At 42.0% G+C, this 25,680-nt stretch overlaps 1 protein-coding gene across 1 annotated transcript in view; it reads right to left on the bottom strand.

Moving 5' to 3' along the window:
• ntrk1 (neurotrophic receptor tyrosine kinase 1) overlaps window positions 1–24,091 on the bottom strand; it is a 45,697-nt gene extending 21,606 nt beyond the window's left edge. The window contains exons 1-8 of the mRNA XM_062965113.1: window positions 23,869–24,091; window positions 19,721–19,795; window positions 16,202–16,273; window positions 6,318–6,386; window positions 4,748–4,908; window positions 2,281–2,429; window positions 1,022–1,148; window positions 385–732 (exon numbers count right to left, since the gene is read on the bottom strand). Coding sequence (XP_062821183.1) covers window positions 385–732; window positions 1,022–1,148; window positions 2,281–2,429; window positions 4,748–4,908; window positions 6,318–6,386; window positions 16,202–16,273; window positions 19,721–19,795; window positions 23,869–24,059 — 1,192 coding nt within the window. The 5' untranslated portion in view covers window positions 24,060–24,091. The remainder of the gene's footprint in view (window positions 1–384; window positions 733–1,021; window positions 1,149–2,280; window positions 2,430–4,747; window positions 4,909–6,317; window positions 6,387–16,201; window positions 16,274–19,720; window positions 19,796–23,868) is intronic.
• Between the last annotated feature and the right edge of the window lie 1,589 nt (window positions 24,092–25,680).

The raw sequence follows: 25,680 nt of genomic DNA, 5'->3' as shown, positions 1-25,680 counted from the left end.
GTTTGGGGGAGGATGGACCATGGATGATGGGATTTGCAGTACTTTGAAATGCTTCGACTCCCACAGACCACTGCAATGCCCACCAGTGACGGAAATGGACCAAACTTGGCACACAGAACCCCCATGATGCACTTTATGGCCTGGTGCTGTTTGGGGGAGGATGGGCCACGGATGATGGGATTTGCAGTACTTTGAAATGCTTCGACTCCCACAGACCACTGCAATGCCCACCAGTGACGGAAATGGACCAAACTTGGCACACAGAACCCCCATGACCCACTTTATGTCCTGGTGCAGATTGGTGGAAAATGGACCATGGATGATGGGATTTGCAGTACCTTCACTAACTTCCTGAGACTACTGCGACTAACAGGAATGACTTACTCATCGTTGGAATCTCCACTGGATCCACAAGGTTGAAGTTTGCATCGGGCACATCCATGAATTCCTGGAAGACGGTGCAGGAATCGCTGCCCAGGGGGTTGCGCACCAAGAGGGTGTAGTTGCCATTGGAGAGGTGGGTGGGCCTGTCCAGGTAGAGGCAGCCGTGGAGGAGGGTGGAATTCCGCAGCCCCTCCGGGAAGAAGTGGGTGTGGATGTAGGTGGTCTCCTCCAGGTCAGTGCCCCCAAACTGCCAGCGGATGCTGGGGCTGGGGTTGCCGTCCACCGAGAAGGGCACACACCACTTGTGGTACTCCACGGCCATGCCCAGGTCGCGGATCACGGCGGGGACTGCAAAGACAGGGGGGAGAAACCGTGCGGTGGGGCTGAGAACCCACCTTTAGTCTACAACAGTGGTTCCCAAAGTTATTTGGCCTGCTGCCCCCTTTCCAGCGCACTGAATAGCCTTGCAGCTTCAAAGTCCGGCCGCTTCCTGCCTGGGGGCATTCTTTGTTGGATTCCCAACTACAACAGGGCCAGCTAACATCTCCCAACAAAGTTTTCCCCCAGGCAGGAAGCAGCCAGTGTGAATGTTGCAATGGGTCACCTTGGATAGCATTGGGGTGGGCTCTATCCTTACATGTCACGTTGAGCTGGGCCACCCCTTCGCTCAGACCGGCCTCATTCTCCGCTTGACAGGTGATGTTTTGGAGATTAAAATCTGCAGAAACGCCAAAGACTTGCAGTGTCGTTTCTGATGCTGATTCCTGGAGAAACGGAGAGCCAAGGTGGTCATCAGTCACAGTCCCACCAACCACAGCCCTTTTCTGATGCTTTCAAACCCTGGTCCAAAGGCATGGACTCCGGAATAATTCATCTCCAAGTGGGCAAGGAGGGAGAAATGTGGGACGGATCCTCTTTACCAGGGGTCCCCAAACTAAGGCCCAGGGGCCGGATGCGGCCCTCCAAGGCCATTGACCTGGCCCCTGTCCTAAACTTTAGACTTAGGGTTGACCTAAGTCTACCTGGTCTTGGGAGGACTCTTTGCTTACCTATGGTCTTAGGAGATCATCTAGATGGTCTTTGAAGGTCTCTTTGCTTAGCTACGGCCTTATGAGACCATCTAGATGGCTTTTGGAGGACACTTTCCTTACCTATGGTCCTATGAGATGGTCTAGATGGCTTTTGAGGGTCCCTTTCCTTACCTATGGTTTTATGAAATTGTCTAGATGACCTTTGGGAGTCCCTTTCCTTACTTATGGTTTTATGAAACCATCTAGATGGGCTTTGAGGGTCCCTTTCCTTATCTAAGGTCTTATGAAACCATCTAGATGGTCTTTGAGAGTCCCTTTCCTTATCTATGGTCTTTTGAGATCATCTAGATGGTCTTTGGAGGTCTCTTTGCTTACCTATGGTCTTATGAGACCATCTAGATGGTCTTTGAGGGTCCCTTTCCTTACCTATGGTCTTATGAAACCATCTAGATGGTCTTTGAGGGTCCCTTTCCTTACCTATGGACTTTTTAGACCATCTAGATGGTCTTTGGAGGCCTCTTTGCTTACCTATGGTCTTATGAGATTGTCTAGATCAGGGGTTCCCAAACGAAGACCCTCCAAGGTCATTGACCTGACCTCTGTCCTAAGCTTTAGACTTAGGGTTGACCTAAGTCTGAAACTACTTGAAGGCACACAACAACCACAATCCTAATTTTGGACTATTTCATCCTAGTCCACCCCCCAAAGTAGTCTGAGGGACTGTGAATCAGCCCTCCACTTAAAAAGTTTGAGGACCCCTGCTCTTTACCAATGTTGGTGGGTTCTTCTTGTGGTTCCAGAAGCCACATGGCACATTTTCTCCCCACTTCCAGACTCAGTGGTTCCCTGCCAGCCCAATACTTACATAGGTGATGAGGGGAGAGTGCGCCCCAAAGTCTGGCATGCTCCACTTGACTTCTGGGGCCGGCTGCCCTTCGATGTGGCACCTCAGCGTGGCATTCATGCCCTCCCTCATCGGGGCACTGTTGTACTCAAGCCAAACCTGGGGCACCTCTGGCAGAGGGAAGAGAAAGCAATTGCAAAGTTGGGTATGAATATGAGATTTGGTGATGAACAGAGTAGCCCCCTCCCTGCAAGATTCTCACAGACCTTCAGCCAAAGGACCAGACTTAAGTAAAGATAGAGACTAGTCGCCTGTGCATCATAATTGGAATAGCACTGGATCTAGCTGCTCTGGGCACTACTTTTGTATTGATGCAACCTGGAATGTATTGGCCTCTTTTTGCTGCCGCATCACACTCTAGGTCCTTTGGTGCCAACTCCAAGGAGAGGAGGCACCGTGAAAACGGGATACAAATACTATAAATAAAGTACCATATATACTCGAGTATAAGCCGAGTTATTCAGCCCTTTTTTAGGACTGCAAAGGCCCCCCTCGGCTTGTACTCGGGTGAGGGTCCTGGTTGGCTTATATTTGGGTCGGCTTATGTTAGTATATATGATACATTTTTTAATTTTTCTCTATTATTATTGTTATTATTACATTTATTGGTATTATTACATTAATGGTCTTATGTTTACAATACAGTAGAGTCTCACTTATCCAACACTCGATTATCCAACGCATTTTTGTAGTCAATGTTTTCAATGCATTGTGATATTTTGGTGCTAAATTCGTAAACACAGTAATTACTACATAGTATTACTGCCTATTGAACTACTTTTTCTGTCAAATTTGTTGTTTAACATGATGTTTTGGTGCTTAATTTGTAAAATCATAACTTAACTTGGTTTTTAATAGGCTTTTCCTTAATCTCTCCTTGTTATCCAACATATTCGCTTATCCAACGTTCTGCCAGCCCGTTTATGTTGGATAAGTGAGACTCTACTGTATTTCTATGGTGCACCTTACCCAATCTACTTTTACAATCTCTCCATTTTAATCCATGTTTTTATTAGTTCTTGTCATTTGTTTTTATTGGCTAATGTTTAAATTTTATAATTGTGCATGTCTTTCATCTATTGTTGTGTTTTATATTGCGATTGTTTTTATTCAGGCTTGGCCCCATGTCAGCCGCCCTTAGTCCACTTTGGGGAGACAGAGGTGGGGTATAAAAATAAAATTATTATTATTATTATTATTATTATTATTTTACTCTATTTTTATATTAATACATTTATTACTTCACTCTGATATTATTGTTATTACATTTATTATTTTACTATTTAAAATTATTATTACATTTATTATTTTACTCTCTTTGTTATTACATTTATTATTTTACTCTATTTTTATTGTTACTACGTATTACATTTATTTCACTCTATTTTTATTATTATTAATACATTTATTATTTCACTCTGATATTATTGTTATTACATTTATTATGTTACTCTATTATTAAATTTATTATTTCACTCTATTTAATATTATTATTACATTATTATTTTACTCTTTGTTATTACAGTAGAGTCTCGCTTATCCAAGCCTCTGGATTATCCAAGCCAATTTTGTAGTCAATGTTTTCAATATATCGTGATATTTTGGTACTAAATTCATAAATACAGTATTTGCAACATAAGATTACTGCATATTGAACTACTTTTTCTGTCAAATTTGTGGTCTAACATGATGTTTTGCTGCTTAATTTGTAAAATCATAACCTAATTTGATGTTTAATAGGCTTTTCCTTAATCCCTCCTTATTATCCAAGATATTTGGTTATCCAAGCTTCTGCCGGTCCGTTTAGCTTGGATAAGTGAGACTCTATTTTACTCTTATTTACTATTATTATTAAAAGGATACATAAGCACATTTACATTGGAGAAAGATGAGAATGATTTGATCAGAGTTGGACAGTCTTATCCTAAATTACAGTTTTATGTAAAGATTCAAAAACATTAATATAATTTTATTAGTATCTATTTTTATTTCTGAAATTTACCACTCTTGGCTTATACTGGAGTCAATATTTTCCCAGTTTTTTTGGTTGTAAAATTAGGTGCCTCGACTTACATTCGGGTCGGCTTATACTTGGGTATATACGGTAATAATAATATATTATTATTATCATTATTTTATTTCTTACACACCTCTCCACGTGTACAAGGCAGGTTACAACATTGTAAATAATTCACTGGTGAACCTCTAAGGTGAAATGCAAAAAAAGAGAGTCAAGTTCCGCAGGACATCCTGAAAAATGGAACACATGTGGTCAACCATGCAACCCCGAATCAAAGTAGAGGTGCCACTCAGGAAGAAGGATGTGTGTCAACAAAGCAAGGAAACAGGAATGGAGGCTATTGATCATGTCCTTTGCAATGAATAGTTAATTAAGCATGTGAGGTTGCTCATGAACCCCATTGCTTACCACAGCCCCGGATATTCATGTCAACCACTGGTATCTCCATCCCATCATCCCCCTCGCAGGATAAGGACTGGTTGCCCATTGATTCGGCTTGTTTGCCCACAAGCCACAGTTGCAGCCACCGGAGGCCACAGGCGCATTGGAGCGGATTCCCCGTCAGGACCCTGTAGTGAAAGGAACATCATATTATTATTATTATTATTATTATTATTATTATTATTATTATTATTATTATTATTACTATTATTATGTTTTTTTTATCAAATTGGTTCACAGCATTAAAAAGCAGTCCAGTTTAAAATCCACAATATAGGTTTCTATGAGTTTCCCGGGCTCTCTGGCCATGTTCCAGAAGCATTCTCTCCTGACGTTCCTCCTACATCTATGGCAGGCATCCTCGGAGGTTGTGAGGTCTGTTGGAAACTAGACAAGTGGGGTTTATATATCTGTGGAATAATGTCCAAGGTGGGAGGAAGAACTCTTGTCTGTTGGAGGCCAGTGTGAATGTTGCAAATGGACATCTCGATTAGCACTGAATAGCCTTGCAGCTTCAAAGCCTGGCTGCTTCCTGCCTAGGAGAATCCTTTGTTGGGAGATATTTATTTATTAGCGACATTTATATCTCGCCCTTGTCACCCCGAAAGGGACTCAGGGCAGCTTACAAGTACAGTAGAGTCTCACTTATCCAAGCTAAACAGCAGAAGCTTGGATAAGCGAATATCTTGGATAATAAGGAGGGATTAAGGAAAAGCCTATTAAACATCAAATGAGGTTATGATTTTACAAATTAAGCACCAAAACTTCATATTAGACAACGAATTTGACAGAAAAAGTAGTTCAATACACAGTAATGCTATGTAGTAATTACTGTATCTATGAATTTAGCACCAAAATATCATGATGTATTGAAAACACTGACTACAAAAATGTGTTGGATAATCCAGAACATTGGATAAGCGAGTGTTGGATAAGTGAGACTCTACTGTATATATACATACAACATATTATGTTATATGACTATATTGCAATATTATTAGTAATATTGCATATAATATAAATATACAATTATAATAGTGAATTATAATAATTATTACATTGTATTACATCATAATATATGATATTAGTTGGGCCTGATTGTTTCCTGTCCGGAATTCCCCTGAATAGCTGCAAGACATCACAAACTGTGAGGATGCCTGCCAGAAATGTGGGTGAAACATCAGGAGAGAATGCTTCTGGAACATGGCCAGACAGCCTGGAAAACTCACAGCAATCCAGTGATTCTGGCCGTGAAAGCTTTCGACAACACATCCACGATATGCAAAGATGAAAACAGAATTTAACAAACCAGCTAATGAAAATCCCTTAAAACACTTTAAACTAATAATAATGATAACAACAACAACGGTCCATTCCGACAAGCCAGCTCTGTGGCTGCTACAGTTTGGGACACCCTGAAATCTGTGCTCCCCCTCCCCTTGGTGTCAAACCCCAACAATTTTGCAGAAAGAGGAGGACAGAAAAATTTTGGACAGAAAAATTGCATTTTGCTTCTGCAGGCAAGGAATTGACTTACAGTTCTTGGAGGCGGAGGTGATGGAAGACCCTCCAGGAGAGGAACCGCAGCCGGTTGTAGCCAAGGTTGCTGTGCGGAGAGAGAAGGATATGAGATATATATATATATATATATATATATATATATATATATATATATACACACACACACACACATACACACACACACAGTAGAGTCTCACTTATCCAACATAAACGGGCCGGCAGAACGTTGGATAAGTGACCGGGGCCGGGCTGTGGCGCAGCTGGCTAGTAACCAGCTACTATAAATCACTACTGACCGAGAGGTCATGAGTTCGAAGCCCGGGTCGGGTTAAGCCTCCGACCATTAATAGCCCCGGCTTGCTGTTGACCTATGCAGCCCCGAAAGACAGTTGCATCTGTCAATTAGGGAAATTTAGGGACGCTTTATGCGGGAGGCTAATTTACAACACCATAAAACTGCCAGCAAAACACAAGGAAAGGAATGAGGAAGTACAGCCACTTCTGGACGGTGAAGCAACAGCTCCCCCTGTGGCCGGAATCGTGAAGCTGGAAAAATGTTAAAAATGCCTCTGAGTCTGTCTAATGTATGTTGTTTGTCTGTTGGCATTGAATGTTTGCCATATATGTGTTCATTGTTATCCACCCTGAGTCCCCTTCGGGGTGAGAAAGAAGGGCGGAATATAAATACTGTAAATAAAATAAATAATAAATAAAATATGTTGGATAATAAGGAGAGATTAAGAAAAAGCCTATTAAACATCAAAATAGGTTATAATTTTACAAATTAAGCACCAAAACATCATGTTATACAACAAATTTGACAGAAAAAGTACTTCATTACACATTAATGCTATGTACTAATTACTGTATTTACGAATTTAGCACCAAAATTTCACGATGTATTGAAAACATTGACTACAAAAATGCGTTGGATAATCCAGAACGTTGGATAAGCGAGTGTTGGATAAGTGAGACTCTACTGTATATATATATATATATATATATATATATATATATATATATATATGTATATATATATGAGGGTGGCAGAGTGCAAAGCCGGGGAGGGAAGAAGTGGGCTCATTTCTCAGCAACCCCAACAGGAAGCTGCTCTAGGACACAACAGAGCAATGGTTTCAATAGCCAGAAAATAATAATAATAATAATAATAATAATAATAATAATAGTAATAAAACTTTATTTATACCCCGCCACCATCTCCCCAATGGGGACTCGGGGCGGCTTACATGGGGCCATGCCCAGACACCATACAATATAACAAAATAAACAGCAAATCATAACACAATATAACAGTGCAAAATCATCGTATATATATTACAACACAAATCGGAGAAAACAATGAAAACCAGGGCAGGCCACATGAACACTTAATTAAAAACTCGGGAGAGAGAGACATAGGAATAAGGGGAAACAGGGAAATAAAATGGTGAAGCAGTCTAAAGGATAAAATCCAAGGGGAATAGAAAAAGAGATTCCATCAAAACATTTTTCTTCTTCTTCTCTTATCTCATTTCCTACTTTCTATAAACAATCAGTGTTCTCCCACTTTCGATGTGAAAGCTCTATTATTTGCTAACTCATTTTTTTCTCTATCTTCACATATAAAATTTCCAATAAAAATATTTCAAAAAAAAAAAAAACCATTGGGAAGACCTTCTTGATGGCAGGAGCTGTCCAGCAGTGAAATATGCTGCCGGTGCCTGGCAGTCCAGTGGACTCTCCTTCTCTGGAGGTTTCTTTCTTTCTTTCTTTCTTTCTTTCTTTCTTTCTTTCTTTCTTTCTTTCTTTCTTTCTTTCTTTCTTTCTTTCTTTCTTTCTTTTTTCCGTGTGAGTCACTTCTGGAGTGAGAGAATTGGCCGTCTGCAAGGACGTTGCCCAGGGCATGTAGCACAGATGTTTTGATGTTTTTACCATCCTTGTGGGAGGCTTCTCTCCTCTCCCCGCATGGAGCTGGAGCTGACAGAGGGAGCTCATCTGCGCTCTCCCCGGGTGGGATTTGAACCTGGCAGGTGGCACAATGGGTTAACCCAGGGGTCCCCAAACTTTTTAAACAGGGGCTCAGTTCATGATCCCTCAGACCATTGGAGGGCCGGACTATAGTTGGCCACCGAGCAATAATAATAATATTAATATTAATATTAATAATAATAATAATAATAAAAGAGGGTTGGAAGAAACGCCTTGGGTCATTGAGTCCAACCCCGTTCTGCCTTTGTGCACCAAAAGCACAAGGAAGCACACCTGACAGATGGCCACCCAGCCTCAACGTTAATAATAATGATAATAATAATAATAAAGAGGATTGGAAGAGACCCCTTGGGCCATTGAGTCCAATCCCCTTCTGCCTTTGTGCACTAAAAGCACAAGCAAAGCACCCCTGACAGATGGCCTCCTAACCTCAATGTTAATAATAATAATAATAATAATAATAATAAGAAGAAGAAGAAGAAGAAGAAGAAGAAGAAGAAGAAGACTCCTCCTCCTCAAAGCACAGCAGACAAAAAACCAGTACAAGAAAACCGCACTACAAACTAGAGCTAACAGCTGGCACAACAAAACATTGCATGGAAAGTTCCTTGACAAAATTGAAGAAAAAGCTGATCAGGAGAAGACCTGGCTCTGGCTCACGAATGGGACCCTGAAGAAGGAAGGAGACAGAAGGTCTGATCTGTTTCCTTCTCCAGGCAGTCATGCTGGTCACATGACCTTGGAGGTGTCTAGGCACAATGCCGGCTCTTCGGCTTAGAAATGGAGATGAGCAGCAACCTCCAGAGTCGGTAATGACTGGTCTTAATGTCAGGGGAAAACCTTTACCTTTACCTTATGTTTTTGTCTATTGATGTATTGTATATTGTTGTTGTTTTTATCCGGGCTTGGCCCATGTAAGTTGCCCCAAGTCCCCTTCAGGGGAGATGGAGGCGAGGTATAAATAAACTTCTTCTTCTTCTTCTTCTTCTTCTTCTTATTATTATTATTATTATTTTATGACACAGCAAACAAGATAGACATGCTGGATTTCTTACCACAAAACCACAAGTCGAACACTTCCCAAGTGTCTAGGACTGTGTGATGCATTATTATTATTATTATTATTATTATTATTATTATTATTATTATTATTATTATTATTATTATTATATTGTATGACACAGCAAACAAGATAGATATGCTGGATTTCATATCACAAAATCCCAAGTCGAACACTTCCCAAGTGTCTAGGACTGTGTGATGTATTTTCGGATGATGCGTGCAGATCCCAGTTGGGTGGCCTTTTGCATCTGGCAGATTGTGATTTTGTCAATGCCTATTGTTTCCAAATGCCGGCTGAGATCTTTTGGCATGGCACCCAGTGTGCCCATCACCACCGGGACCACCTGCACTGGTTTCTGCCAGAGTCTTTGAAGTTCAGTCTTGAGGTCCTGAGAGCGGCTGAGTTTTTCCTGTTGTTTTTCGTCAATGCGACTGTCACCTGAGATGGCGACATCAATGATCCAAACCTTTTTCTTTTCCACAACTATGATGTCTGGTGTGTTGTGTTCCAGAACTTTGTCAGTCTGGATTCGGAAGTCCCACAGTCTCTTTGCGTGCTCATTTTCCAAGACTTTTGCAGGTTTGTGATCCCACCAGTTCTTTGCTGCTGGGAGGTGGTACTTGAGGCACAAGTTCCAATGAATCATTTGGGCCACATAGTTGTGCCTCTGTTTGTAGTCTGTCTGTGCGATTTTCTTACAGCAGCTGAGGATGTGATCCATGGTTTTGTCGGTTTCCTTGCAGAGTCTGCATTTTGGGTCATCAGCTGATTTTTCGATCTTGGCCTGAATGGCCTTTGTCCTGATGTCTTGCTCCTGGGCTGCAAGGATCAGGCCTTCTGCCTCCTTCTTCAGGGTCCCATTCGTGAGCCAGAGCCAGGTCTTCTCCTTATCAGCTTTTCCTTCAGTTTTGTCAAGGAACTTTCCATGCAATGTTTTGTTGTGCCAGCTGTCAGCTCTAGTTTGTAGTGCGGCTTTCTTGTACTGGTTTTTTGTCTGCTGTGCTTTGAGGAGTTTCTGATTTTTGACTTCAATCAAAGCAGGTTCTTCACTTTGCTTTCCATATTCTGCCAGGGCATGTCCTTCTTCTTTGACTGCTTATGTGACTTGTAAGAGTCCTCTGCCCCCTGATCTTCTAGGCTATTATTATTATTATTATTATTGACACAACGACGTTGTATGACACAGCAAACAAGATAGATATGCTGGATTTCGTATCACAAAATCACAAGTCGAACACTTCCCAAGTGTCTAGGACTGTGTGATGTATTTTCGGATGATGCGTGCAGATCCCAGTAAGGTGGCCTTTTGCAGTTGGCAGATCGTAATTTTGTCAATGTCTATTGCTTCCAAATGCCGGCTGAGATCTTTTGGCACGGCACCCAGTGTGCCCATCACCACTGGGACCACCTGCACTGGTTTCTGCCAGAGTCTTTGAAGTTCAATCTTGAGGTCCTGAGAGCGGCTGAGTTTTTCCTGGAGTGATTTGATTGGCTATTCCTGCATAGCAGGGGGTTAGACTGTATGGCCCTTGGGGTCTCTTCCAACTCAAGGTTTCTATGACTGCAAATACTACTCTCCAAAAACAATCCTGGAGGAAAGAGCTCCAGATCCCTGCTTCTTTTTTGGCCCCAAGACTCTGAAAGCACAGGCCGGGAGTGCCTTGCTTTGACTGAGTGCCCATCAGCTGCTCCGAGAAGAGGATAAATGAATCCATGTGCCCAGAGGCCCCAGACGCAGCTGAGCCACCGGGCAGGACACTGCGTGTGCGCGGGTTTGGAAAGGCCAGCGGTGTGTGCGCTCTGCTGGGAGGGAGCCAATCGATGGCTCCGTGTTGGACGGGGACATTAGCGCTAAGCATGATGAACAATCTCCCTCCTCGGGGCTTCCGTGGAGGGTGGGGTGGAAGGAAAGCAGAGAAGCCAAGACTGGTGGGATTTCAAGGGCTGGGCCGGAGAAGAGGCGCGAGTCTGCATGTGGGGATTGTGCTCTCCAGAATCCCAGTCCCATGCTCAAACCACTATTTTTTTAAAAAAATATCTATTTATTTTATTCATTCAAACGGAGCCTCCGATGGCCTAGGGCAGGGGTCCCCAAACTAAGGCCCGGGGTCCGGATGCGGCCCATCGAAGCCATTTATCCGGCCCCCATGGCACAAGGACAGAAGGGGATTGGGCTAAATGACCCAAGGGGTCTCTTCTTCTCTTAAAACCCTTATTATTATTATTATTATTATTATTATTATTATTATTATTATTATTATTATTATTATTATTAACATTGAGGCTGGTGGCCATCTGTCAGGGGTGCTTTGTTTGTGCTTTTGGTGCTCAAAAGCAGAAGGGATTGGACTCAATGGCCCAAAGGGTCTCTTCCAACCCTCTTTATTATTACTACTACTACTACTACTACTATTACTACTATATTATTATTATTATTATTATTATTATTATTATTATTATTAATATTGAGGCTGGGAGGCCATCTGTCAGGTGTGCTTTGTTTGTGCTTTTGGTGCACAAAGGCAGAAGGGGTTGGACTACATGGCCCAAGGGGTCTCTTCCAACCCTCCTTATTACTACTACTACTACTATATTATTATTATTATTATTATTAACAACATTGAAGCTGGGTGGCCATCTGTCAGGGGTGCTTTGTTTGTGCTTTTGGCGCACAAAGGCAGAAGGGGGGTTGGACTCAATGGCCCAAGGGGTCTCATCCAAGCCTTATTATTATTATTATTATTATTATTACATTATTATTATTATTATTATTATTATTATTATTATTATTATTATTATTATTAACGTTGAGGCAGGGTGGCCATCTGTCAGGGGTGCTTTGCTTGTGCTTTTGGTGCACAAAGGCAGAAGCGGGTTGGACTCATTGGCCCAAGGGGTCTCTTCCAACCCTCTTTATTATTATTATTATTATTATTATTATTATTATTACAACTACATTATTATTAATTCCAACCCTCTTTTTTGTTGTCGTTGTTCTTTGTTGTTGTTGTTGTTGTTATTATTATTGCTCGGTGGCCAACTATAGTCCGGCCCTCCAACGGTCCAAAGGATCATGTACTGGCCCCCCGTTTAAAAAGTTTGGGGACCCCTGGCCTAGGGGATAAAAGCCTTGTGACTTGAAGGTTGGGTTGCTGACCTGAAGGCTGCCAGGTTCGAATCCCACCCGGGGAGAGTGCGGATGAGCTCCCTCTCTCAGCTCCAGCTCCATGCGGGGACATGAGAGAAGCCTCCCACAAGGATGGTAAAACATCAAAACATCCGGGCAATGTCCCCTGGGCAACGTCCTTGCAGACGGCCAATTCTCTCACTCCAGAAGCAACTCCAGTTGCTCCTGACACGAAAAAAAAACATTCATTCAAATATACATACATTTGCGAGTGTTTGTTGCACACAGTGCAATACTTTTCATCTACTGTATATACTCGAGTATAAGCCTAGTTTTTCAGCCCTTTTTCAGGACTGAACAAGCTCCCCTCAGCTTATACTTGAGTGAGGGTCCTGGCTGGCTTATATTTGGGCCGGCTTATACTCAAGTATATAGTAATCAGAGTTGGAAAGTCTTATCTTATTAAAGTATTATTATTATTATTATTATTATTATTATTATTGTAAATTACAATTTTATGTAAACATTCAAAAACATTTAACCTATTGATGCCTCAAATATTTTAATATTTTATTAGTACAGTAGAGTCTCACTTATCCAACATAAATGGGCCGGCAGAGCGTTGCATAAGCAAATATGCTGGATAATAAGGAGGGGTTAAGGAAAAGCCTATTAAACATCAAATTAGGTTATGATTTTACAAATTAAGCACCAAAACATCATGTTAGACAACAAATTTGACAGAAAAAGTAGTTCAATATGCAGTAATGCTATGTAGTAATTACTGTATTTACAAATTTAGCACCAAAATATCACGATGTATTGAAAACATTGACTACAAAAATGCGTTGGATAATCCAGAACGTTGGATAATAAGGAGACATTAAGGAAAAGCCTATTAAACATCAAATTAGATTATGATTTTACAAATTAAGCAACAAAACATCATGTTCTACAACAAATTTGACAAAAAAAGTAGTTCAATACGCAGTAATGCTATGCAGTAATTACTGTATTTACAAATTGAGCATCAAAAATATCACAATGTATTGAAAACATTGACTACAAAAATGCGTTGGATAATCCAGAACGTTGGATAAGCGAGTGTTGGATAAGTGAGACTCTACTGTATCTATTTTTAATTTTTATTTTTGAAATTTGCCAATAGCTGCTGCATTTCCCACCCTCATCTTATACTCGAGTCAATAAGTTATCCCAGTTTTTTTGTGGTAAATTTTTTTTTGTGGTAAAACTTGGTTATGGGACCAGGCTTTTGAATAATAATTGGCAGCGTTAATTATTATCATTTACGCTGAACTCAGTCGACAGACCCAGTTTTTTTTTTTGAACTGAACACGTCTACCTATATTTTATAATGTGTTTTATCTTATAATGTGTAATCTAATCTCACATATCTACACTGTACATTTTATAATGTGTTTTTATCAGTTATAATTTTTTAACTGATTTATATTGTACTGTATAATTTTTTATATATGCATTTTATTGTAAGCCACCCTGAGTCCCCTGTTGGGTGGGAAGGGTGGGATATAAATATTGTAATATATTAATAAATAAATAAAATTAGGTGCCTCGGCTTATATTCGGGTCGGCTTATACTTGAGTATATATGGTAATATTTTTTCTAGATGTACATGAATCTGTTTCGGTAGTTGTTTACTTTGTTGCATGATCAACACAGGTGGTAAAAAATGTGCTTTTTTTCTTTCCCACATTTCCAACATTTGTCGGCGGTGCAATTGTACATCTTTGCTAATCTCTCTGGAAGGAGATACCAAACCTTGATTGCACCACGATGGGTCTGCCGAACCAAATACAAAACCCAAATAAAAAACACAGCACTCCTGGGCTGGGGTGCTGTATTTTCCCCTGTCTTTTTCCTCCCTCCCAACCCAACCAAGGCTCCTCTGCCTGGAGCCCCAACTGAGCTGCCACGGGATGGATTTCTGCTCCAATTCTGCATCAATTTCACTGCAAGGGACAGCTGCTCCCGATCAATTCCTCCCTCGAGCCCCATGAGATGTGGGGAGAAAGAGGAGGACAACAGCAGTCCAGAAGGCAGGCATTGAGTGGCTACACTTTCCAGGGGCAAAGACGGGGAGAAAAGCCCACCGCCCAGCCAAGACGACCCTCCCCACCCGGTCCTTCACCTTGTGCCCTTTGCAGGTGGGGATAATAATAATAATAATAATAATAATAATAATAATAATAATAATAATGCAGCCCAAGAGCAAGCCATCAGAACAAATGCAATTGAGGCCAAGATTGAAAAATCAGCTGATGACCCAAAATGCAGACTGTGCAAGGAAACTGACGAAACCATGGATTATATCCTCAGCTGCTGTAAGAAAATTGCACAGACAGACTACAAACAGAGGCACAACTATGTGGCCCAAATGATTCATTGGAACTTATGCCTCAAGTCCCACCTCCCAGCAGCAAAGAACTGGTGGGATCACAAACCTGCAAAAGTATTGGAAAATGAGCACGCAAAGATACTGTGGGACTTCCGAATCCAGACTGACAAAGTTCTGGAACACAACACACCAGACATCACAGTTGTGGAAAAGAAAAAGGTTTGGATCATTGATGTCGCCATCCCAGGTGACAGTCACATTGACGAAAAACAACAGGAAAAACTCAGCCGCTCTCAGGACCTCAAGATTGAACTGCAAAGACTCTGGCAGAAACCAGTGCAGGTGGTCCCGGTGGTGATGGGCACACTGGGTGCCGTGCCAAAAGATCTCAGCCGGCATTTGGAAACAATAGACATTGATAAAATTACGATCTGCCAGCTGCAAAAGGCCACCCTGCTGGGATCTGCGCGCATCATCCGAAAATACATCACACAGTCCTAGACACTTGGGAAGAGTTCGACTTGTGATTTTGTGATACGAAATCCAGCATGTCTATCTTGTTTGCTGTGTCATAATAAAATAATAATAATAATAATAATAATAATAATAATAATAATAATAATAAAGTTCATCCTTCTGGGATCGGCACGCATCATCCGAGAATACATCACACAGTCCTAGACACTTGGGAAGTGTTCGACTTGTGATTTTGTGATACGAAATCCAGCATATCTATCTTGTTTGCTGTGTCATAATAAAATAATAATAATAACAACTTTATTCTTATACCCCGCCCCATCTCCCCGAAGGGACTCGAGGCGGCTTCCATGGGGCCATGCCCGAACACAACAGCACAAAATCAAAACAAAACCAATAAACAAATCAGCCAACAATAAAACATCAACATGGATAAAAACAGTCATAAAAGGTCAATATACAAAATAATGTTAAAATCATGAGTTGGATCAAAAGATCTGGGCCAAGGTGCAGAAAAAATGTCAAGTCATCAGGGAGGGGTAATTACACAGCCGGTATAGTGCTAAAGTGCTAAGTGTAATCCTGAGAAAGCATACCTGAAGGTCTATTGCTTAATAGTCAAATAATTCGATCCTACAAGGATCAATCATCAAAGGCCTTCTGGAAGAGCCACGTTTTCAGGCTCTTCCGAAATGAAAGAAGGGTGGGGGCCTGCCTAATCTCCCTGGGGAGCGAGTTCCAAAGCCGGGGGGCCACGACGGAGAAGGCCTGGATCCCAGGAGTAGCGGGGATTTCCGGTCCGGCAAATGAGAATTCAGTGCATCCCATCCCAACCCAACCACCATCCCAATATTACGGCAACTTACACATGAGTCAGGTTGGGGCTGGCTCGGAAAGCATCCGGAGCAATGAACTGCAGGCGAGTCTTGGAGATGGTCCTGCCAAAACAAACCAAAGCAAACCTTTCGACACATACAAGAGCCCGGCCTCCATCCTCTCCCATATAGTAAAAGCATAAAGAGCACCTAAACAATCTGAGCATGACAAGGGCGAGGGCGGCTGGCTGTTCCAATGAGCAACTCCTTCCCCACAAAACTCTGCCGCTTGCGTCCTCAATTCAGCGTTTTGGCAATTTTTAGGCTTAATGTGTGAGAGATACATCATTACAGGGAAAACCAGCTGATTTCTAATCCATCTAAAATGCAGATGTGTGCTTTTCCTCTTAAGAACAGGCAAGTATCTCAAGCTCTGAGGATGACCTGGGAAGGAATCCCACTGGAGCATTGCAGCACAACAACATACTTGGGAGTCACTCTGGATCATTCTCTGACTTATAAGGAGCACTGCTTGAGTATCAAAGAAAAAGTGGGTGCTAGAAATACGAGGGTTATCCAGAAAGTAGATTACGTTTTGGAATTTAAAATGAACAAAGTATAGGAGAAAACAATTACCATATGCAGTTGAAAACCACAGCCAAATACCACTTCTCAACATGGTCGCCATTCAAATCTAGGCACTTATCATAGTGATGAATGAGCTTGGAAACTCCTTCCCCACAAAACTCTGTCGCTTGCGTCCTCAAAAAGTATAGGAGAAAACATTTACCATATGCAGTTGAAAGCCACACCCAAATACCACTTCTCAACACAGTCGCTATTCAAATCTAGGCACTTATCATAATGATGAAGGAGCTTGGCAACTCCTTCCCCACAAAACTCTGCCGCTTGCATCCTCAATTCAGCGTTTTGGCAACGATGTGCAGCTGCGTGAAGGGTTGACCGGCTGGTTGAGAATGCAAGTGACCGAGTTTTGTGGGGAAGGAGTTGCCAAGCTCATTCATTGCTATGAGAAGTGCCTAGATTTGAATGGCGACTATGTTGAGAAGTGGTATTTGGGTGTGGCTTTCACCTGGAAGATAGTTCCATCTTGTCTCCTGTGCCATAGCAACATGCTATGCTAATTTTATATACAAATAATTTATAAATATACAATATATTGTATGTACTTATAATATTGATAATAATACTATAATGTAATACAATATTATACTAATTAATAATACAATATAATATTAATTATATATTATATATTAAATGTAATATTACCAATTGTTTACCAAAGAGCCCTTGACATTGCTGCACAAAATGATCTTATGATCATAGTGCAAGCTAGAGCCACTCCATACCTGGCTAAATTTAAATGGAATGTGGGCATGGAAACCTACCTCTTTTTTACACTTCCACTATATATTAGAAAACTTTTTACCCGGGCTAGATTCGAGCAACTCGACATTAAGTCTAAGCTAGGTAGACATCAGAATATCCCCTATCCGAAGAGAACCCATGGGTGCCGTGAGGTTGTTGCAGAAGTGGAGGACTCAGAACACTTATTCTTAAAATGCCCCGATTATAACAGGATTCAATCTTTCTATTTAGAGCCTCTGCTGGAGAACCAGACTTGTTTAGAGAATAAGGAGAAATTGTACATCCTTCTACAGGGTTCAGACAAAAACTCTATTTTAAAACTGACCCTTTTTACGCAAAAAGCGCTGGCCATCCGCAAGAAGATGGAAGCGGAGAGTTGATACATGATTGCCATTAACAAAATCCAAACTTAAAATTTACTATGGACAAGCCACTAGTTTTACGTACCCTTGCCCCCGCTTAAACCTTACCTTAAGGGAATAATTAATTTTAATTTTAATTTTTTAATTCTGTATTTGCACAACTACCTAGGAGTGGGTTGGTAGGCTAGTAGGCCAGGATGCTTTGTATCTATACATGGTTTTACTGTATGTATGGGTAAGTGTGTACGTTTTGTATGTCACACATGTTTTGATATGATCAAAATTGACTAATCAATAAAGAGTTGTTGTTGTTAAAAAAACTGCATATGGTAAATGTTTTCTCCTATACTCTTATTATTATTAACACTATGTAGCAACATTTGAAAAAAATCTGTTCCTGATTTGAAAGTGTTATTGAATTGAATATTCACCAAACGTGAAGTTTTTTTATTGTTTTATTGTGTGATATACTTTGCAGTTTACACTGATATAAAAGCTTATTGGATTGGAAAGTGTTATTTCCTGTTTAATTGTGCAGTCCTTACTTTGAAAGTGCCTGTTCTACTCTAGAAACTTTGTTTTTGTGGCTGCCACAAATTCTGTTGAATTGGTTGAGACTCAATGAGGGATTCATTGAAAAACCAGAGCAAAATGTGCTGCAGGTTGTGTTTGCAGTGTTTGAGTTTGATAAACGTTTTCCATGATTTTATGATAGAACCAATTAGGAAATGACATTTATAACCCAGGAACAAGAATTGTGTTACATAGTGTACTAATGCCGATAAAATTTCGTTATTCACCTCTCCTCGGTGCTGGAGGCAAGGGAGAATATAATTCAAAAATATAGATAAATCAAAGGGCCATAGCGATACGTAGATTAAAAACGTAGAACAGTGATTAAAACATCAATACTAATCTATATATATAAAAGAGTGATGGCATCACGGCGACCCACAAAACAACAAAACTACAGGCCCCCCCAACCTTGAAATTTGACAACACAACCCATCATCCACGCCTCTAGGTTGATACAACAAAAAGAAAAGAAAAATAAAGTCCTAATTAGAGAGAGAGAGGAATAATTGCTTTTATCCAATTGCTGCCAGTTAGAAGGCTAAGCTCCTCCATCTTGGTCTCCTAGCAACCCAATAAAAAAAATTAAAAACACTAAAAAAAAATTAAAAACACTAAAAAATTAATACAATAAAATACTATAACAGAAAATAACTAAAAATAATACAAGAAAATAATAAAATATAATAAAAAGATAACTTACAATAAAATTTATTAAAAAAATACAAATAACGTCAAATAAAAATTACACAATTTTTAACCAATACCACCACCAAAACTACACATCCCAGAAACACTAAACTTGGCAGCACAACCCCTCATCCATGCCTCTACGTTCATACAACAAACAGCTCCAGCTACTCCAGAAAACGGCCAGGCTTTGAGGCTGCAAGGCTATTCACTGCTATTCCACCTGGCCAACAAAGGATTCCCATAAGCCACAGCAACGCGTGGCCGGGCACAGCTAGTCAAATATAAATTTAAAATTTGCCATTTAAAATAGACAAGGGAGGCATGCCGGAAGAAATAGGTCTCGTCTTAGATTTTGACAGCTCAATTAGCAAACCATTCCCTGATCTAAGGGCAGCTGATGATGAAGTAAGCATGCTCTGGGAGACCTAATGGTAACCTGGAACCAAACCATGTAGACCTAAAGGTAAGAAGCAATACTTTGTCCTTAACTTGGAATGGAAAAGAACTGGGTCTGCCCAACAGGACCGCCCTGCCCTCCAGAACTGAGACTCACAGGTTCTTCAGCTCTCGGGGGTTCTTCATGTCCTCCAGTGTCAGGTTGATCAAAGTCGTTTGGTTTTCGATGACGCTGAAAGAGAAAGAGAGGCCTTGCATCCAGGACAAGCCGGATCAAAATGAACACAATCTGGCTACCAGTATTAAAGAACTCTAGAATCAGGGCAATAAATAAGGAGCACCACTCAGAAAACAGGGGAATTGCAGACAAGAAACAATCAGGGCCAGCTAACACCTCCCAACAAAGGATTCCCCCAGACAGGAAGCAGTAAGGCTTTGAAGCTGCAAGGCTAATCAGTGCTAATCAAGGTGGCCAAGGGCAACATTCATACTTGCCCCCAACAGACAAGAGTTCTTTCTCCCACCCTGGACATTATTCCACAGATATATTCCACTTGCCTAGTTTCCAAACAGACCTCACAACCTCTGAGGATGCCTGCCATAGATGTGGGTGAAACATCAGGAGAGAATGCTTCTGGAACATGGCCACACAGTCCAAAATACTCACCGCAACCCAACTGTCAAACTGTTCCTCTCCCTGTCCTGGCATGGAAGGCGGTGGCACTTTAGGACTCTGCCTGGGGGACTCCTTTGTTGGGAGGTGTTAGCTGGCCCTGATTGTTTCACACTTGCCTCAGACAGACAAGAATTCTTTCTTCCACCCTGAACATTCTACAGATATATAAACTCCAGAAGGCTGGGATGGGAGCAGGAAGAGGGAGAAGGAGGAAGAGGAGAAGGAGGAAGAAGAGAAGAGTGGCATAGGAGCAGAAAGAGAGGAAGAGAAGGAAGAGGAGAAGGCTGGGATGGGAGCAGGAAGAGAGGGAAGGAGGAAGAAGGGGATGAAGGTCTGGTCTGCCTTGGTCAGACCACACCTGGAATCCCACTGTGTCCAATTTTGGGCACCGCAGTTGAAGGGAGATGTTGACAAGCTGGAAAGCGTCCAGAGAAGGGTGACCAAAATGATTAAGGGTCTGGAGAACAAGCCCTATGAGGAGCGGCTTAAAGAGCTGGGCATGTTTAGCCTGCAGAAGAGAAGGCTGAGAGGAGACATGAGAGCCATGTACAAATATGTGAGGGGAAGTCATAGGGAAGAGGGAGCAGGATTGTTTTCTGCTGCCCTGCAGACTAGGACACAAGGGAACAATATAATAATAATAATAATAATAATAATAATAATAATAATAATAATAATAATAATAATACAGTAGAGTCTCACTTATCCAACATAAACGGGCCGGCAGAACGTTGGATAAGTGAATATGTTGGATAATAAGGAGAGATTAAGGAGAAGCCTATTAAACATCAAATTAGGTTATGATTTTACAAATTAAGCACCAAAACATCATGTTAGACAACAAATTTGACAGAAAAAGTAGTTTAATACTCGGTAATGCTACGTAGTAATTACTGTATTTATGAATTTAGCACCAAAATATCATGACATATTGAAAACATTGACTACAAAAATGTGTTGGATAATCATAGAATCATAGAATAGTAGAGTTGGAAGAGACCTCATGGGCCATCCAGTCCAACCCCCGCTAAGAAGCAGGAAATCGCATTCAAAGCACCCCCGACAGATGGCCATCCAGCCTCTGCTTCAAAGCCTCCAAAGAAGGAGCTTTGAAGCAGAGGCTGGATGGCCAGAACGTTGGATAAGCGAGACTCTACTGTAATAATAACTTTATTTTTATACCCCGCCCCATCTCCCCAAAGGGCTTCAAACTCCAGGAAAGGAAGGAGATTCCACCTGAATATCAGGAAGAACTTCCTGACTGTGAGAAGGGCTGTTCAGCAGTGGAACTCTCTGCATCAGACTCTCCTTCTTTGGAGGCTTTGAAGCAGAGGCTGGATGGCCATCTGTTGGGGGTGCTCTGAATGAGAATTTCCTGCTTCTTGGCAGAATGGGGTTGGACTGGGTGGCCCAGGAGGTACGATTCTATGCTTCTAGGGGGAGAGAGGGGGGGGGGGGCGAAGGAAGAGGCCCCTACATGGGCAGTCTTCAGAAAGAACTTGAAGACCTGGCTGTTCCAATGTGCCGTCCCAGATGAATAGGAAATCTCCAACACCAAGTCCCATAAGCACTTTATTAGAACTAAGATCGCATTTCGCACTCTGCACTTGCCCTAGAAGCCTTATATATCACCTGTCACATCAGCACTTTTAATCTTGTACCGGAGCCCCCGATGGCCAAGGGGATAAAAGCCTCGTAACTTGAAGGTTGGGTTGCTGACCTGAAAGCTGCCAGGTTCGAATCCCACCCGGGGAGAGTGTGGATGAGCTCCCTCTGTCAGCTCCAGCTCCATGCGGGGACATGAGAGAAGCCTCCCACAAGGATGATAAAACATCAAAACATCCGGGCAGAGTCCCCTGGGTAACGTCCTTGCAGACGGCCAATTCTCTCACTCCAGAAGCAACTCCGGTTGCTCCTGACACGAAAAAATAAATAAATAAATAAAAATCTTGTACCCATTACTCTGGCCCGGCCCAGTTCTATTGTGTTTTAGCGTATTGTTATTGCTTGTGGTTTATACTGTTTTAATTGTTTTTAATTTGCCTTTTGTTTTGTATTGTTATATTGTGTGTTGAGGCCTTGGCCTTTGTAAGCCGCATCGAGTCCTTCGGGAGATGCTAGTGGGGTACAAATAAAGTTTAATAATAATAATAATAATAATAATAATAATAATAATAATAATAATAGAAATGCTGTGCCATTTCTATCTAACAATCCAGTCATTATTTAATAACCTCCAGAGAAGGAGACTCCACTGGACTCTCAGGCAGATATTCGACTGCCAAACAGCTCTTACCATCAAGAAGTTCATCCTAACGTTTAAGTGGAATCCATTAGAATCCATTGCTCCGTTACTGGGTTAGATGGACCAATGAACTTGATTCTCCTTCTTACATTTCTGCCACATAAGAGCCTCCGGTGGCCTAGGGGATAAAAGCCTCGTGACTTGAAGGTTGGGTTGCTGACCTGAAAGCTGCCAGGTTTGAATCCCACCCGGGGAGAGCGTGGATGAGCTCCCTCTCTCAGCCCCAGCTCCATGCGGGGACATGAGAGAAGCCTCCCACAAGGATGATAAAACATCAAAACATCCGGGCAGAGTCCCCTGGGTAACGTCCTTGCAGACGGCCAATTCTCTCACTCCAGAAGCAACTCCGGTTGCTCCTGACACGAAAAAAGTCCCAGAGACAACAGAAGCCATTTGACCAGCTTTCGGTCCCAGAGACAACAGAAGCTTTGTAACCAGCTTTCAGTCCCAGAGACAACAGAAGCCTTTTGACCAGCTTTCAGTCATCCAGGCAATGTCCCCTGGGCATTGTCCTTGCAGACAGCCAATTCTCTCACTCCAGAAGCAACTCCGGTTGCTCCTGACACGAAAAAATAAATAAATAAATAAAAATCTTGTACCCATTACTCTGGCCCGGCCCAGTTCTATTGTGTTTTAGCGTATTGTTTATTGCTTGTTGTTTATACTGTTTTAATTGTTTTTAATTTGCCTTTTGTTTTGTATTGTTATATTGTGTGTTGAGGCCTTGGCCTTTGTAAGCCGCATCGAGTCCTTCGGGAGATGCTAGCGGGGTACAAATAAAGTTTAATAATAATAATAATAATAATAATAATACAAGCAATCTATTTATCTTATCTATTTATGACTTATTATTATTATTATTATTATTATCATCATATCTCCATCTATCATCTTTATAAGGCCAAGAAGAATAACAAATCTATCTAGCTGATTTTTATTATTATTATTATTATTATTATTATTATTATTATTATGCACTTGCCCTAGAAGCCTTATATATCACCTGTCACGTCAGCACTTTTAATCTTGTACCCATTACTCTGGCCCGGCCCAGTTCTATTGTGTTTTAGCGTATTGCTATTGCTTGTGGTTTATACTGTTTTAATTGTTATTAATTTGCCTTTTGTTTTGTATTGTTATATTGTGTGTTGAGGCCTTGGCCTTTGTAAGCTGCATCGAGTCCTTCGGGAGATGCTAGCGGGGTACAAATAAAGTTTAACAACAACAACAATAATAATAATAATAATAATAATAATAATAATAATAAAGAGGGGCCGGCGCAGGTTCCCACGCGGGGAAGGCATGCCGGCTCGGCGCGACTCACATTTCGGTGAAGTTCTCGAGGCTGCGGAGCTGTGCCAGGCTCCGGACGGAGTTGGGCTCCTGGCAGAGGAGGGTGCTGAGGAAGCAGCGGCAGGGCTCCAGGCAGGGCGAGGGGGCGGCGGGGGGCGGCAGGGCCAGCAGGCACGACAGCAGCAGGCACACGGACAGCCCGGCCCGGCCCCACGGCTCCATCACGCGCCCTCCCCACCGCCGCTCACAGCATCCCTGGCCCTGGCAAGCCGGGCAACGCGGCCTCCCGACGGCAGGCGCGGCATTTAAAGGGCAAAGGGGGAGGAGCCGCACACACCTTGGCCACGCCCCCTCCCCTCCCTCCCCAGGACCCTCTCTCTGAGGATGGATGGACACACAGCCAGGCAGGGCTATGCCCCCTCCCATACCCCTTGGCCCAAAGGAAGCCCCTTTCTATAATAATAATAATAATAATAATTTGGACAGAAAAACAAGAAAACTCATGACCATTCATCATTCACTGCACCCTCGCAGTGATGTTGACCGGCTGTATCTGCCTAGAAGATCAGGGGGCAGAGGACTCTTGCAAGTAAAGCAAGCAGTCCAAGAAGAAGAACATGCCCTGGCAGAAGATGTCAAGCAAAGTGAAGAACCTGCTTTGATTGAAGTCAAAAATCAGAAACTCCTCAAAGCACAGCAGACAAAAAACCAGTACAAGAAAACCGCACTACAAACTAGAGCAGACAGCTGGCCCAACAAAACACTGCATGGAAAGTTCCTTGACAAAATTGAAGAAAAAGCTGACAAGGAGAAGACCTGGCTCTGGCTCACGAATGGGACCCTGAAGAAGGAGACAGAAGGCCTGATCCTTGCAGCCCAGGAGCAAGCCATCAGGACAAAGGCAATTGATAATAATAATAATAATAATAATAATAATAGAAGACCTGGCTCTGGCTCACGAATGGGACCCTGAAGAAGGAGACAGAAGGCCTGATCCTTGCAGCCCAGGAGCAAGATATCAGGACAAAGGCAATCAAGGCCAAGATCGAAAAATCAGCTGATGACCCAAAGTGCAGACTGTGCAAGGAAACCGATGAAACCATGGATCATATCCTCAGCTGCTGTAAGAAAATCGCACAGACAGACTACAAACAGAGGCACAACCATGTGGCCCAAATGATTCATTGGAACCTATGTCTCAAGTTCCACCTCCCAGCAGCAAAGAACTGGTGGGATCACAAACCTGCAAAAGTCTTGGAAAATGAGCACGCAAAGATACTGTGGGACTTCCGAATCCAGACTGACAAAGTTCTGGAACACAACACACCAGACATCACAGTTGTGGAAAAGAACAAGGTTTGGATCATTGATGTCGCCATCCCAGGTGACAGTCGCATTGAAGAAAAACAACAGGAAAAACTCAGCCGCTCTCAGGACCTCAAGATTGAACTGCAAGGACTCTGGCAGAAACCAGTGCAGGTGGTCCCGGTGGTGATGGGCACACTGGGTGCCGTGCCGAAAGATCTCAGCCGGCATTTGGAAACAATAGACATTGACAAAATCACAATCTGCCAACTGCAAAAGGCCACCCTACTGGGATCTGCACGCATCATGAGAAAATACATCACACAGTCCTAGACACTTGGGAAGTGTTCAACTTGTGATTTTGTGATACGAAACCCAGCATATCTATCTCGTTTGCTGTGTCATACAACGTCGTTGTGTCAATAATAATAATAATAATAATTATGCATCAATAGGGGAATAGCGTCTAGATCCAGGGAAGTCCTGCTCCCCCTCTTTCTATTCTGCCTTGGTCAGACCACACCTGGAATCACACTGT

The sequence above is a fragment of the Anolis carolinensis genome, unplaced genomic scaffold, assembly GCF_035594765.1.
Source record: "Anolis carolinensis isolate JA03-04 unplaced genomic scaffold, rAnoCar3.1.pri scaffold_14, whole genome shotgun sequence".
Classification (NCBI taxonomy): Eukaryota; Metazoa; Chordata; class Lepidosauria; order Squamata; family Dactyloidae; genus Anolis; species Anolis carolinensis.
Note: the sequence above shows the minus strand (reverse complement) of the source record. Positions and strands in the feature narration are given on the sequence as shown.